The following is a 12374-nucleotide window of genomic DNA, read 5'->3' as shown; positions in this document are numbered from 1 at the left end:
CCTCAACCAGGAGCCCAGCAGGAATCTTAAGATGTTTCAAAGGAGAGAACACGTGGAAAAGGACTATGAATAGGGTACTGTTTTTGAAAAACAAGAAATTGATTTCTTACCTCAAAGTCAATGAGCTGTAAGTCAGCGACCAGGGTGCTCAGGAGCCCACTATTATAGAGTTCTTGAGCGAGCTGTGCCACGGCTTCTGTCTGTGGCTCTTTTTCATTTGTGCCATACAGAATTTCTTTCATGGCAACCAGATTTTTGGAAACTTCTTCTGTAGCCTGAGTTTGGGGGAGAGGAGAAAAACAATTTTAACAAACAAATATAACACACCTACATTTGTTAAATACCTTCTCTATATATTATATACCCATGGACCTATTTACAAGACACTAAGGTGGGCAAGCTCCAGCCCTGCCCATGGGAGCTGAACACTGCATGTGTGTGTGCACATGTGGGGACTGACATACATGCTCAACAGGGAAGGCCAGCAGGTGCCCAACAAGCACACTTGAACACAGAAAACAATGTTTTATGGTAGAAACAGAAGGGAGAAAAGGTTCAATTCCTCCTCAAATGGGAGGGAAACATGGAAGAGGCACCTGAGTTGACCCTGAGAATGGAAAGACACTGACAAGTACCAGGGAAAAGGAGATACAGGGAAAACGAATGGCTGAGCAGGGAACAGGGGAGAGCAAAAAGCACAAGGTCTGTCAGAGAAAAGGTGTGGAGGGAATAAGGAAGTGATAGCAGAAAATGAAGCTGAAAGAGGCTTTGAACGCAAAGCTAAAATGTTAGCAATAAATAAAAAGTCACTAAAGAGCTTCTGCTTCTGGCCAAGATGGAGGCACAGGTGCCAGATTTACTTTCCCCCATGAAAAAGATGGAAATGAACCTCACAATTGCCCTAGCTTCCTGCCTGGAGAGAATTTCCAGGCCACATCACAGGGAGGGGGAAGCCAGACAGAACAGGTGGTCTCCATGAGTTGAGAAGACAGATCTGGGAATCTGCAGAGGCCAAGGAGACTAGAATTTGCAGGGCAGAGTACCAGAGAGGAGAGAGCTCCAATGAGGAGAGGGTTAGAGATCTGCAAAGACTCACTTTGCTTCTTCAGCTGAGAACTGATAAGCATATGAATATGAGAAAAGCACCCAAGGCCAGGAACAGAAACACAGAACTCACACAAGGCTGGAAATAGTTCTTGTTCCCATCAACCTGATGGAAGACCTCCTATTCACAGGGCATCAAGCAGAGCACTCAAACAGTTTTGTCTCAGTCATTACACAAACTTAGCCCTAGACTAAACTCTGCTCTGGTCTATAAGCTTAAAAGCAAGCCTGGAAAGGATCAAAACTGGAAAACACAACCAATAATGAGGAGAAAAACCAATCAACAGCAAGAGCCCTGGAAATGACACAGATAAAATTATTAAACAAGGACATTAAAAGTTATTATCAGTATAGTCAGTATGTTCAGGAAAAAATGAGCATGTTAAGCAAAGGTATGGAAGACAAAAAAAAAGACCCAAATCAAATAGTCAGAAATAAAAACTACAATGTCTAAAAAATTAAACTGGATGGGATTAACAGCAGATTAGACACTGCAGAAAAAACAGTCAGTAAACATGAAGACAGAGCAATAACAACTATCCAAAATAAAACAGAGAGAGGGGGAAAAAAGATAACACAGCAGTGAGCGGCAGGGTGACTGTAACCAGTCTAACGTGTAACTGCCAGCCCCACAGGAGGGGAAGGACAGACAAGGGATTTGAAGGCAAGGTGGCTGAGCAATTTCCAAGTTTGATGAAAACTATAATCTTATGGAGCCAAGAAGTTCAAAAAACCCTAAGCAAAAGAAACAGGAAGAAAACTACACCAAGGCATGAAATAATCAAATTGCTTAAATTCACTGAAGAGAAAATTTTAAAAGCAACCAGAGGGAAAAACCATTACAGATAAAGAATGAAAGAATGACGACAAACTTCTTGACAGAACTGACACAAGTCAAAAGATAGTGGAGGAACATAAGGTTCTGGAAAAAAACCAAATTGTCATCTTAGAATCCTATACCTGGCAAAAATGTCATTCAGAAATGAAGGAGAAATAAAGAGTTTTTGAGACATACAAAAGCTGGAAGACTTCATCACCAGCAGACCTGATTACAGGAGATGTTTAAGGAAGTCCTTAAGGACTTGAATCATAAGGAAAATGATTCAAGATGAAAATCTGTATATACACAAAGGAATGAAGAGCACTGGAGATATTGTGGGTAAACATAAAAGATTTTTTCCCTCCATTATTTTAACAAACGTCTTTAAAAGATAATTGGCTGTTTAAAGCATAAACAACCATGTATTCTGGGGTTATGACATTTGTAGAACAAAAATATGTGGTAATAATAGCTCAAAAGGGGGTAATAGAGTACAGTGTGGTAAAGGTCTTGTACATGAAGCAGTGTAATATTTCTTGAAGACAGACCGCAGTAAATTAAAGGTATATACTGTGAGTCCTAAAGGAACCACTAAAACTGCAAAACAAAGAGTTATAGCTAATAAACCAACAAAGGAGACTCAGTAGAACACTAAAGATATGTGAAAAATATCAAGGCTATAAAAAGCTATATAAACTGAAGTATTTATGACCAGAAATATAATTCATGGAGATTACTTAGCAGATTCACAGGACATCAGCATTTAATGGTACCTAAAGAATCACCTAGTTCCACGGTACTCCCTTTTACAACCTTCTAACCTTCTTACCAAACGATCCTATTGCTTCACCTTAAACATTTCCAGTGTCCAGTCATGCAGTATTAGCAGATTTCAGAATCAAATAGCAGTTAGAAAATTTTATAATGAGACAAGCATTACCTCATGATAGTGCCTGCTGGTCCTGAGTCTGCACTGCAGATCAGGCAGTATCCTAACTCCCTCCACATAAGGCTCCTCTTTGGAGGCAGCTTGCCTGTCTTCCCTCAACAGTCTTTTCCAGAAAACCTCCACTCAGCTTCTTTAACTATCCTCCTAAAAAGATATGGTTAATGTTCCAACCCTATCCAGAATGGAACGGTGCAGAAGACACTAGGCCACAGTTTCCCTACAACTGTCGCAAATGTCACCCAAGGTCACCTTTAAGAGTTTTTGCAATTATAGCATATAATTCATTCAAAGCCAGATCTTTGAATGACACTGCAATGAGGGCTTTAACTCTTCACACTATTTAATTTAATCTCATTAACAGCCCATCATTCAACACTGTGGAGGTATTTCTGGATTCTGAAGGACATCCAATATACCAGCTATTGCTCTCATATTTGTATCATTTGAAAATCTGATAGGTATGCCTCCCATGGCCTCAATCATTAACCAAAATGCTGAAAGGAAATAACTATGAATGGCGTCTATCATTATGCCTTTGACTCATCATGCTCTTTTCAGATGATCTACTAATCATCTTGGGGCACGGTTGCTCAGCCACTTACATATATACCTATTTCCAAATCATATTCAAAAGGTTTCTTGTTAAATAACTTTGGTAAAATAAGAATATACTACCTCTTCCACATTTTCTGAATATAAGAAAATGAAGTAAAGTTAATTTGGTCCAACCTTTTTACTAAGCCTATGCTTATTTCTACTGACTACTACTTTCTTTTCTAAATGCTTATAGATCATCCTCCTAATAATCCCATTATGAAACCTTAATCAGTATCAATGTTAAGTGGAATCTTTTCCTTTTCCAGTCTGCTATTACTACCCTATTCTGTTAATGCCTCAGATTTCTGACGGTTTGTCATCCCATACACAAATTTTAAGTACCCCAGAATGTATTTAATTAATTTTTATTCTTAATTAATTTATTTTTATTCTTAAGATGATTCTCTGTGACAGGCAAGAATCCGACATTTGGTAGGTTTTCTGAGTGTGTCATCTGTTGATTTTATACCGGTGACCCTAAATCGTCAGCCTCAGCCTCCTTTGCTTCTCTGGTTCGATCAAAGTTTTGAGGCCCTTGGCAACCCTTTAGATGCCACAGTTTCTACTCTTCTTCGAAATCATGACATGATTTTAAATCTGAATTGAGACCATATTCCATGCTCTCTTCTGACAGCAAAAGATGAATACGAAGGGGGTGATAGCTAAAGGTATGGGGTTTGTTTTTGAGGCGATGAAATGTTCTAAAATTGACTGTGATTACAGTTGTACTTTATCTGTGAATAAACTAAAACCCAGTGAACTGTACACTTTAAATGGGTTGACTGTATGATATTTAAGTTATATCTCAATAAAACTGTTTAAAAAAAACAGGGAAGAGAGAAGCAAGGAAATGGAAAGCTATTTGGTACTTCTGAGATGAAAAGGAACCTGGATTCACATGTAAAGCCTTCCTCTTTCAGAAAATGACACTGTTACCTACATTACAGGTGGGGAGGAAACAATGATGAAATTCCTTCATCTGCTAACCATATTCATCTACCTATAATATATACCATATAATCCTCCCTGCTTCTGGATTCCACTCACATTCTGCCTTCTCAGAAACTCACCCTGTCTGTCATCTCCTTCCCATACAGTCAACTGCTCTCACTTTGTTTTCCCCTCATCAGTTTTAAATACGATCAAGACTCCCATTAACAAAATCAAATAAGCTCTCCCTCGACTCCACAACCCCCTCCCAGCTACTGCCCACCCATAATTAAACCTCTCAAAACATCCACTTGTGTTTGCTCTTTATTCTTCAGCCCAATCCCATAAGGCTTCTACACCCAGTACTTTACAGCTCTTAGCCAGTCACCACTGACCTGCCTGCCATTAAACACAATTTTGCCTTCATCACATGTGAGCTCTTGGCAGCATATGACCTTGTTGATTACACCTTTCTTTTAAAACCGCTCCTCCCTTGTCCTCTGTGACTCACCACCACCCTAATGTTTTCCTTCCTGTCTCCCTGGTTGCTCCTCTGTATCCTACTCCGCTCATCCTCCTTGACTAGGCCATTTAGATATTGGGAATTCCTCAAGGCAGGGTACAAGGCCCTCTTCTCACTCTATCATCTCTCCCTAAGTGATCTCATCCACGCCCACAGCTTTAATTAACACCTAAATGCAGATGCCTCACAGATTCCTATCTCTAATCCAGTTCTCTTATTAGTACATTCAGAAGCCTACTGGAAATGTCTTCACTTGGATGTCTCAAGGCACCTCAAACCTAGTGGATCTAAGACAGAACTTGGGAGCCTGCCCGGATGCCTGCTATTCTGCCCTTGTTCTGTTTCAGGGGATGATTCCACTTCTGATGCTCTTATACGCATCAGAAACTTAGGAGTCATCCTCACCTCCTCACTCCATCTCACCCCACCCCAGTATCTAATTCATCACCAAGTCTCCCAAATCAATCCCCTTATCCCCACACTCCCACCCCCATCACCACCCAAGACAAAGAGTTCCCATAGCTCTTGCTTGGACTACTAAATAGCCCATTGATTGGTTTCCTTGAATCTCCCACAATCCATTCTCCACATCACAACTAGAATCCCAACTTTTCATAACACAAACACAATTAAGTTATTCCCTCTGCTTAAAACGCTTCAATTACTTATTGCTCTTAAGATGGAGAAAATTCCTTCTTAACATGGTCCATAAAATCCTGCGTGGTCTGACCCTACCTCTCTGACCTTACCCTGCACTACAATACCTCCCTCCCTATCCATTCACCAATGCTCTGGTCACACTGGTCTCATTTCAGGGTCCCTGCACATGTGGTTTCCTATGCCTGGAATGCTCTTTGTGCCCATACCCTGACCCACCTCCTGGCCAACTCCCACTCTTCCTTCATTGCTCTGCTGCTCAGTGATCACTTCCTCAGAGAAGTCTTTCTAGGTAAATTCTATCATAGACTCTCCTACCACCACATACTTCTTCACAGTGTTTCTCACAGTTGTATACAATTCTGCTTTTTCTTGTGATTTCTAATTAATGTCTGTTTCCCTCTGCTCTATGAGAAGCCCAGTGCTCACAGGTGCTCCACACACACTTGAAGAATGCTTGAACATCAGCATACTTGATCACTGGGATATAAAACACAGATGAAAACTGGATGTAGAGAAATGTGTGAAACCATAAAGTCAAGGAATTCCTAAAAAATGCAGTGCAGATACAGGGACCTGAAGGAAGAACAGCTTGCAACATCTCACCAAGAAAGTTAGGGGAATCTATCTGACAGTTACAGTAGTGAGCAAGGAACCTAACTCCTTGTATTCTCGCAGAGAAAATAGTCTGGAAGAATACACACCAAATGAGTATAGTCTGCCTATGGGGAGGGGTAAGAAGAATACTTTCACTCTCCACTTGCTCTATTTCAGATTCGTTTCATTGTTTTATGATTCACATTTTACTTTTTTTTTTTAAAGAGCAAAATAATGGAATGAGATAAATAGATCAAAGTGTTCACTATGTTCGTACTAATTGGTTTATCTTCTTATTTCTGATTCCGTTACACGTTTCTACTCCTCCTCACAAGACACCCCCCGAAATTTTTAAGATTTATTTCTAACAAATAACTATGTAGGTTTACATATGTAAGTAGGTCTACCAACCACACCTTGAAAAACAGTGCCACAAACAATGCCAGATAAAAAGCTAACGACTAGGGGGCCAGCCTGGTGGTACAGCAGTTAAGTGCATGCGCTCTGCTCTCTGCTTTGGCAGCCCAGGGTTCGCTGGTTCGGATCCCGGGCACGCACCGATGCACCGCTTGTCAAGCCATGCTGTGGTGGCGTCCCATATAAAGTAGAAGAGGATGGGCACGGATGTTAGCCCAGGGCCAACCTTCCTCAGCAAAAAAGAGGAGGATTGGCATCAGATGTTAGTTCAGGGCTGATCTTCCTCACACACACACAAAAAGCTAACGACTAGAATAGGGCTTAACAGATAAAAGGCTGTCTCAAACTATTCAGAAGTAGAGAATGGCATTGGGGATAAGAAGAGACTTCAAGCCTGGGCATTTCCACGGTTAGTTACCATTTACATAGGGTAATCAGCAGCATGATATAAAAGAAAAGCTAAAATTCATCAAGTTTATTATTTATTAGCAGCCCCGATGAGAGGTTAAGTTCATATTTCAACCGATGACTTTTAATTTTATGTATACTTCAACTATGTGACTTCTGTTTCCCATTACATGGACAATTACAAGTCAATTAAACAAACCTTTTTTTCACCAAAAAGAAAGAAATATGTCAAAATATTGCTAAAAGATGATCAGAAGAGCTTATGAAGTCAAGTATTTCACCAGAAAAGGCAATGCAGCAAGTATTTACTGAATGAAGATGCCACACACAGAAAATGAACTTGGGCGTTCTTGTTTTTTGACTTGGTTCTGTTCATCAGCATTCACATTAGTGACCGTGGCCAGTCCTCATCTCTGGCCTGCCTGCATCATGTCAGGATGTTTTCTGCCTCTCTGACTACATCCTCCTTATCTGTCACCTCCTTGTCTGTCCCCTCACACCTACTGAGTCAGCTATTCACACTTACAGCTCCTCCAAACACTGTACCCTTGTCAAGCTGCTGAGATCATCATGTCACCTAATCCACTGGGCTCCTTAATGACCATGTCACCTATCCTGCTACAGACTGCATGTTTCAGTGCTGCCCATGCTCGTAGCTCCAGGTCTCTTGCTCCCCTAAACAGAGGATATCCTTTACTGAAACTTTCTCTACTTCAGCTCCCAGGGTTCTGAGCACTGTAGAAAAAGCAATGGAACCTGTGCACTTGTGCATACCTGGTTCACTAAAATTCACGCCATTCAATGCCTTCAATCCAGTCAGAAACATTCCTTTAAACTGGGTTGATTTCCAACCTGTGACTCCTAGCAGCAAATATTTCAAAATTGCTCCACTTTCCTCAAAAGACTTTAGTTTCTCTCTTTCTCTGCTCCGTATCTGAGCATCTAGCTTCCCCCTTCCATACTGAGATAAGACTTTCTAATGAAAACAGCCTCGACTTCCTCGATCCATCTTGATGCATTTCTGCCACCCTCCTTTGTGTCAACTCTGGAGACACACCAAAATCACTTGGGAGACTTAAAAAAAAGATGCCCACCCCCCCCAAGAGATTTACTAATGACAAAAGGAAAAATAGTACTTTTACATGGAGACACAACCCTAACCACGTGACCAAAGTGAACAGCAATGACACTATTTACTTCATGTGTCTCCTGACAGGACGCACTGCAAACAAAGGGCACAGCATTACTTCTGCGGTTATCTTGCCAAAAAGGAATGCAAAAAAACCTGCACTGAATCATGAAGGAAACATCAGCCAAACCCAAATTCAGGGATATTCTACAAAATAAATGGCCAGTACTTTTCAAAAGTGTCAAGGTCATGCAAGTCAAAAGAAGACTGGGAAATTATTTCAGATTAAACGAGACTAAGGAGGAGTTACAACTAAATGCAATGTGTGATCTTGAATTGGATCCTGGTGCAGAAAAAGGATGTTAACAGGACAACTGATGAAATCTGAAAAATGTCTATGGATTAGTTAATAGTATTATTATCAATGTTAGTTTCCTGATTCTGATCACTGTACTGTGGTTATGTGAAATGTTAACATTTACGGAAGCTGGGTGAAGGGTACTCTTTTTGCAACCATTTTCTAAGTCTAAAAAGTTCATCAATTCTTTTTATTTTCCTTTTCCTTCACAGGTAAGAGGCATCCCTCCTTAGTTCCAAGGCTGATGGCTCCATGTATGTGTGCTGGAGACAGGGCCCCCAGCAAGGAGGAGGCTGGCCTACCTCAAGTCCCTGGCGCAATCTTGCCATGTGTGTGGCCTCACGAAATGTTGTTAGGCCAGACACTGCTGAGATCTGTTCCATTTCTTAAGATCTCAGATTCCAAATAAATGTCTCCCAATTCCTTTTTGCCCCATCATCTATTCTCACTCTCTCACCCTAGACATCTTTGTCTCTGCTCAAGCGACCCTGAAAGCTGAATACTCACACTCCTACTCTCCACTCTCACGCCCCTTCCCTCACTCCCACACTCTCCTCCTCTGTGCCCCAGAAGTTGTCACCTTGTTTCACCCTGGCGTTGTAGTGTTATCTTCTCATCTGTATCTCTCATTTCCCTCACATATATTCAAGGGCTTTGGAAAGGGCTTGCTTATACTTCTTTATACTCCCCCTGCCTCCCACGTCTAAGAAGGTGATTTACACAGGGGCTGACTTCATGATTTTGTTAATTGACTGAATTGTCTGGGACATTTCGTCAATTGAACGTGGTGTTCCGAGACACAGATGCTATACTTGTGTGGCCAGTAAGCCTCATATTACATTTCATGGGCACAGACTGCTTTACTAACAGTAGCCAACTGTATTATATATACACGGTCAGGAAGAGAAGCATGTGAGAGACCAGCCCCCTCAGGAGAGCCCACTCACTTGACTGGAAAGTGCTGTGGACTGTGCCGCACTAACTTGCTCACTGCTGTCTTGTCTAGGTGAGAGGCACAGAATTTTGAGTTCTTAGTTGTTTTCTTGCAGCTTTTGAGAAGTGGTTTACCCTGTGCGATTCCACTAAGCAGCCATACATAGTGGGAGTTAGGGGACACCCAGCAGAGCACAGTCACAGAGGAAAGAGTCTGGGGCTTGGCAGAGCTTCTCGGAGTCAAGGCTCTGAGTTGAAAAGCGTTGTCCCTAACTGCCAGGGGGGCCAGGCATATTAATCATGCTCCATGAAGCCTCACTGACTTCTACATACAACCGATTGGTAACAACTTTATTTTTAATTAATATCTTTTAAAAATATTTTTAAATTAAACTATTTAAGTTACAGGATCAACTTAAGCAGTAACGAATATTCCAAAGTTCACACCTAATGCTCACACCTCACTAGTAACAATATAAGAACTATACTTCTTTCCCTCCCAGGGTGAGGAGACAGTAACTACTTCAAATTTTTAAGGATAGTGTCCATATTAACTTCCCCAATTAGAACCAAGGCTATGAGACTTTCCACTGCCTGCTTTCCCATTAAAAAATAGAACAAGGTGAAAAAATAAGCAATTAGCAAGCCAAACATTGGGACAAATGGCCTATTTCAAGACTTCCAAAAACTCAGAAGATTTCATATTAAATCTCTTACCTTAAACCCAATATTCCCATGGTACCTATCACCATACTATTTTACCATCATCAAAGGCAACTAGTCAGATACAAAATTAGTGATGCAATAATACCATTTTAGAAGACTAGAGGAGATGCTCACTTACCCATTAGTGCTTCCAGATCATGTGCCTGAAGTGCTCACAGCCCTTAGCACCCATCCCTCCTCTGGTTCCAACCAGGCTCAACTACTCAGTAGATCCCAAAGTGGCCTCATTGTAGGAAGTGAAAGGTGACAAGCTGGCTACTCACAGATGGAGGTACAAGGTCATATCTGGTGGGGTACAATTCTGGGCCTGCCCTCCCCCTCGCCCCTGATTTTTAATAGACAGTTTACTGATTAAGCCTAACCTTAATACATAAAGCACACTGAAACATAGCAGGAGTAAAATGGTCAAAGTATAGAAATGGCTAATTCCAAAATTAAAAGGCAAATAACTTTAAAAAAAGATATTCTACTTCATAATAATAATAAACTTAAAACAACACAATATTCTTTTTCCTCCTATCAGAGGCAAAGACTTCTATAAGATACTCTGGTGGTAGAAAAATAAACTGGTACAATTTTATTGTAGGGCAATTTGGCAAGATGTATCAAAAAGCTTTAAAAGGTGCAAGTTCATCTTCTGCTATTATGTCTACATTCCCAAATACACTTCCAATCTCACCCCATCTCTGACTCTGAAACATTGCTAGTGGGAATGTAAAATGGTACAGTGATTCTGGAAAAGAGTTTGGTGATTTCTTATAAAACTAAACATGCGCTTACCATATAACCCAAGAACTGCACTCTTGGGCATTTATCCCAGAGGAAGGAAAACTTATGTTCACACAAAAAGTGTACAAAAATGTTCATAGAAGCTTTATTTGTAACAGCCCAAAACTGGAAACAGACTAGATGTCCCTTAATGGGTGAATGGTTAAACACACTGTGGTACATTCATAGAATGGAATATTACTCAGCAATCAAAAGGAATTACTGATACAACTACTTACATGGATCTCATGGGAATTAAGCTGAATGAAAAAAGCCCACCTCAAAAGGTTACATACTGCATGTCTATTTATAAAACACTCTGGAAATAACAAAATTATAGATTTGGAGAATGGATTAGTGGTTGCCAGCAAGGGTTAAGGATGGGGGAGAGGAGATGGATGCGGCTATAAAGTAACAGCAAGAGGCGGGGCTTTGTGGTGATGGAACAGTTCTGTATCTTGATTGTGGTGGTGGCTGCTAAGAAACCACATAGCTACACAAGTGATAAAACTGCGTAGAGCTGCACACATACACACAATTGTAAAACTGGTGACATGTGGACAAGGCCTGTGGACTATACCAATGTCAATTTCCTGGTCTTGGTACTGTATATAGTTATGTGAGATGTTACCATTGGGGGAAACTGGGTGAAAGGTACATGGGATCTCCCAGTATACTTTTTTGCAACTTCCTGTGAATTAATAATTATTTAAAAATAAGATTTAAAGCAAAACAACAACAGCAAAAGATGTCTTCAGCTCTCTCAGTATATTTTTAGGTTGTATATAAAGCCCTTTTCAAGGGGGCTCACTTCCCACCATTCCCCTCTATCTCTACCCCTATAAAGTCACCCTGAACTTGTCACAGTTTTCTGAACATGCCATACTTTAGGCGGTTTCACATTCCGTTCCCTCTCACTCTTTGCCTGCCAAACACCTTAAAAACCAGTTCAAATGTCACGTCAAACCTAATGCTATCTCTGTACCTGTCTCTGACAGAGGTAGTAACTGCTTTATCCACTTGGTCCCTACAGAATTTCATTTATACCCAAGTATATCTATACCACATTACATTATTCACATACCTATTTCCTCTACTAGATTATAAACTTCTTAAGAACAGGGACAAAATTTGATCCATATGCATGTCTGTCTGTCCACATATATGAGGGCACTAAAATGTCTGTGGAGTCAATCAAGTTGGGAAACTTTTGCAAAAGATGACAACGGAAATAATGACAGTAATTACTTCCGCTGTCATCTTTTGCAAAAGATTGTCCTGCCAACTACTGTGTGCATGAAACGCAGAATAAAAAAATGTAATTCAAGTGAGAATCATTTGTTTATAAAGTCATCTTTTTTAGAAACAATTTTAAAATGATCTATTAAGCAGAATTTTCCATGCTTCTTTCTGTTCACCATTAGTTTACATAATTGAGTTTATTATAATTTACATGTA

General features: G+C 40.5%; 1 protein-coding gene across 1 annotated transcript in view; it reads right to left on the bottom strand.

Moving 5' to 3' along the window:
• CAB39 (calcium binding protein 39) overlaps window positions 1-12374 on the bottom strand; it is an 88042-nt gene that overhangs the window by 26573 nt on the left and 49095 nt on the right. Inside the window, exon 3 of the mRNA XM_058533182.1 lies at window positions 111-275. Coding sequence (XP_058389165.1) covers window positions 111-275 — 165 coding nt within the window. The remainder of the gene's footprint in view (window positions 1-110; window positions 276-12374) is intronic.

This window comes from Diceros bicornis, chromosome 37 (assembly GCF_020826845.1).
Source record: "Diceros bicornis minor isolate mBicDic1 chromosome 37, mDicBic1.mat.cur, whole genome shotgun sequence".
Classification (NCBI taxonomy): Eukaryota; Metazoa; Chordata; class Mammalia; order Perissodactyla; family Rhinocerotidae; genus Diceros; species Diceros bicornis.
Note: the sequence above shows the minus strand (reverse complement) of the source record. Positions and strands in the feature narration are given on the sequence as shown.